The sequence below is a fragment of the Triticum aestivum genome, chromosome 2D (assembly GCF_018294505.1).
Source record: "Triticum aestivum cultivar Chinese Spring chromosome 2D, IWGSC CS RefSeq v2.1, whole genome shotgun sequence".
Lineage (NCBI taxonomy): Eukaryota > Viridiplantae > Streptophyta > Magnoliopsida > Poales > Poaceae > Triticum > Triticum aestivum.
The window spans coordinates 462,946,394-462,950,707 of NC_057799.1; the positions used below are offsets into that span (position 1 = coordinate 462,946,394).

At 47.9% G+C, this 4,314-nt stretch overlaps 1 protein-coding gene across 1 annotated transcript; it reads left to right on the top strand.

Moving 5' to 3' along the window:
* The first annotated feature begins 1,010 nt into the window (after nucleotides 1-1,010).
* Nucleotides 1,011-2,056, top strand: LOC123049577 (nuclear transcription factor Y subunit B-3). The gene has a single exon (XM_044472474.1). The coding sequence runs from the start codon at nucleotides 1,096-1,098 to the stop codon at nucleotides 1,843-1,845; it is 750 nt and encodes a 249-aa protein (XP_044328409.1). The 5' UTR covers nucleotides 1,011-1,095; the 3' UTR covers nucleotides 1,846-2,056.
* The last annotated feature ends 2,258 nt before the right edge of the window (nucleotides 2,057-4,314 follow it).

The following is a 4,314-nucleotide window of genomic DNA, read 5'->3' on the forward strand; positions in this document are numbered from 1 at the left end:
AGGTGCAAAATAACATTAGGAAGATTTTTTTAAGAAAGACACTGTATAGGTTTTTCTTTTTACATGGGCGATTTATTATGATTGAACCATAACCGACCTCTTAGTGCAATCCCGTCCGCTAACCAGCATTTTCTACTCACATGTGTCATGGGCCCGAAGACACTACCGATCTATGAGAGGCATTAAAAAACTAGCCTGATAGAAGGGGACACCCCGCTCTTATAAGTCATGTTCTGCCTTCTCTCATAACCAATGTGGGACTAAAGCAAACATGAACAAACAATAAAGGAGATTGGTTAGTAGATTAGTTGTTGATCGTGGCAGAATAAAACATAACATATATTATTCCTATTCAGATATAATATTTAGTTCAGTGTTTAGATTTCTTTTGTATGTGAAGCCAAAGCACGAGAGGGATGATTCCCTCTTTTTTTGGTAAAAAAGGTTGTCCCTCATCGATTCCACTAATGTATTAGTCCTTGCCATTGACCTAGGAACATCAACTCTTCGTTGATACCATTTCCCGAGGTGACATGAGTGGTGGCACAACCTCATGTGAACTGTGTAGTGGAATGTTTTTTGGAATTTCGGAGCACTAGCTGCATGATTTTTTCGCTGATTTTCTCCATGTTTACGACTATGGTTCGACGAAGGGGAGGGGGAAGGAGCTATGAGGATATATGGTTTTGTGTTATGGTTGCACAAATCTCAAAGCGAACGTAGTTCTTTTTTTCCGGAAAGGAGGATTACCTCCGGACTCTGCGTCGAGCGATGCACACAGCCATCAAAGCGAACGTAGTATGTCAAGGGAATGCAGCTGGCTTTTAATTTTGAGCAGGGAAATAAGGTACCTGATGCCTTAGACAAAGTCTAGCTCATCTAATCATACTTTTTTTGTAAGCTAAAGCCAGAATTGCATCCGTCCGCATCGATGCCGTCCTCCCACTCGCATCTCTCCATCTTTAAATGGAGATCACCCCGCTCGATACCTCCTCAACTCCTCTCACTCACCTACTGCCAGTACTACTGCTGCTAGCTAGCTAGCTAGCCGGCCTGGACATTTTTCTGAGCAAAAGAGGGGCAGCTAGCGTGGACATGAAGAGCAGGAAGAGCTACGGGCAGCAGCAGAGCCACCTGCTGAGCCCGGTGGGCAGCCCGTCGTCGGACAACGGCGGGGGCGACTCGCCGGCCAAGGAGCAGGACCGGTTCCTCCCGATCGCCAACGTTAGCCGCATCATGAAGCGCTCCCTCCCGGCCAACGCCAAGATCTCCAAGGAGGCCAAGGAGACGGTGCAGGAGTGCGTGTCCGAGTTCATCAGCTTCGTCACCGGCGAGGCCTCCGACAAGTGCCAGCGGGAGAAGCGCAAGACCATCAACGGCGACGACCTGCTCTGGGCCATGACCACGCTCGGCTTCGAGGTCTACGTCGCGCCGCTCAAGGCCTACCTCAACCGCTACCGCGAGGTTGAGGGCGAGAAGGCCGCCGTGGTCGGCGGCTCGCGGCACGGCGACGACGACGCGCATTCCTCCCTCTCTGCCGCCGGCGATGCCCTGGCGCCGCCGTACCCGCACGGGGCTGGCGACCGCGGCGTCCAGGATAGCGACGTGGGCGGCCACGACGCGCACGTCGGGCTCATGATGGGCGTCAACATGGGGTTCAGCCCCGGGACCGGGACAACGTTCTACGCGGCGCCGGGTGCGGCGCATGGACGGAGGGCGTACGGCGGCGTGGAGGGTGCAAGGGGGGTTGATTTCGAGGCTGCCTTCGGTGGCGATCGCGGGAAGAACGGCGCCGGAGGGGAAAGGGAGTTCGCTGGCCACCTCCACGGCGCGGTGCAATGGTGAAGATAGATGTGTTCTCGACGGGAGTACACAAGTTAATCTGCCTTCTGATAAATGCTGCTACTCTTCTTAATCACCTATAGACTAATACAGTCATCATGATTCCCTTTTTTACACGAAAAATGTTGTACGAGCGGTTCCAGTTATTATCTTTTGCTACACTTTGTTTAATGAAATATTCGAGCGATGTGCCCACGAGTGTGACAAATGGCACAATCCAGTTTATTCCACAATCAAATCTCCGGTTAACAAAATTAATTAATCAGCTGTAGCAATCAAAACTATTCAAACCACCAAAGGACTGCGCGTACTAGCATATGATTTTCCTAGTGCAAAGCCTGCAACTGAAACAAGTAACTTAGTCAGACCTTAAGCTCCCGTACGTCATGGTTAATCTAAGCAATGAAGAAGAGTATCCAAGTTGTCCTCACATATTTTCTATTATTGTGCGATGTGATGGCGCGAATATTTGAACCCGAAAAAGCATAAGAAGTAGAAGAAAAAGTTTCTGTGAGAGAGCTAGGGATAAGAGTGGCACCTACTCTGGCACCTCTCTCACAATGACCCTTTGCGCTTTGTCCTGCCCTTTTACAAATGCACAAGATACCATATTCGATCGAAGATATTTTTGCGAGTAGATGGCATGTATCTTCTTCTTTTTTGAGTTGGCGTATGTATCTTCAAATAGTAGTCGAAGTCCTTTTCAAAGAAAAATGTATGTAAGAGTAGCTTGAGAGTCCTCCCTCTGCTCTCCATGTATTGCACATTGGCTTCACGCGGATCCACGAATTAGTTAAGGCAATGTAAGTACAACAGTCTGAAATAGATCACACCTTCATGGCGACGGCTAGGGCTTGTGAAATGGCTTCTGGTGGTGTTCTTGCTTTCTGCAGCGTTTCTTGATGCCCACCCCCACCCCCCACCCCCCTCATGAGTCACGAATTAGGCTTGACCCACTATACAAAGTGTGTTCAGATGATCGTCACGGTGTTCATGGCAGCTGGTACGACCGGCTGCGGTCGTACCAGACGTCGTCGATCACTTTGTTCCCTTTGGTGCACCCCCCAATTGACTCGGCTTGGTTCCCACACTTGGGATTTCCATATACATGATGATTTTCTTCCTTCTTTTGTCCATTTCGTATGGAATCATATTTATCAAAGGATATCGCAATTTCCTGCATTCATTAGTCATGAGTAGGAATATCAAAGTGATTCTCTCAGAAGTTACGGGATTATCCGGCTTAAACAATGGTGGAATGAGTGCAAAAATATCACTCATCAACACGCACTCGTACCAGCCGCTACCACCACTGCCTGGTCAGCTATCTTAACCCCGTGGTCTTAGATCGGGAGGGAGAGCAACAAAGAGGTCATAACTGATCATCCAGAACAAAAAACCCTATAGGAATCCGGAGGGGGAATCGACAAGAAGAGGTCTGCCATGCCATCATCTCGTTCAAGGAGACTCTGATATCAACCATCGTCATCACCATCCCCATGTCCATCTCTTTGCAATACCGAACCCTAGTGGATACTAATGGTTATGACCCATCAAGATGTAAATTAACGTTCCGCACAACGGGACAGGAGGAGAGTGCCGCAAGATATGTAGAGACATCGTGCTGAAGGATGTGCAGCATGGAAGGGTGCATCTGCAGCTACATCACCCCGCAACCATGCATCCATGAGAATACAGAAACTCCACATCCTAGTGAAGGTCTAGCAAAACACAATATATTAGTTTATATTAGTATGTCATCCTATTATCCAACATGAATCGATGACATGAAAATTGTTCCTATTATCCAACATGAAACGATCTAAAAAAATCCTTAAGTTAATATGTCTTAACAAGCACATCGGAACGAAAAAAAGAGCTATGTAAATTTGGGGATTTCAGGATGAGATAACCATAGCCGACACTAGTCTTCGTGTGCAGTCTCATCGTTTACCACGAGCTCTTTGTGGCCGAACGAGGCGACAAGGGGTCATGGGTGGAGCTTCTTCCGATCACTTGTAGTTGCTCCATTTAGCAAGATCTCAAATCCTTGATGTGATGTTTTCTTGTGCATCATCTCGTGGACTGGAGAAGTCATATCGTTGCTTCGTTGGTGTTTTCAGTGGAGGCGGAGCGCATATGAGACTATGATATAATATTGCAGGAGAAACAGAAGAGGATGTAGAGGCTTAGAGGAGAAGCAGTGGAGATGTGTGGAGGGGGGAGACGTACTAAAGACATTGGCGGGGGAGGATAAGAGATATGACACGACCACTCAGTTGAATGTAGTACTCTTCGCTGCATTTGCTGAGTGAATGGAGGACAGAGTGATGAATATTGTTGTTGTTCTCATGTGCCTTGGTGGTTGCATTTGTGGCCAAAAGTCGCATCGATGCGCGGCGGCAATAACCACTAGCAATGGTGAAGATGAATCTAATTGCATGGGCTACCAAATAGGCCAGCTACAACCAT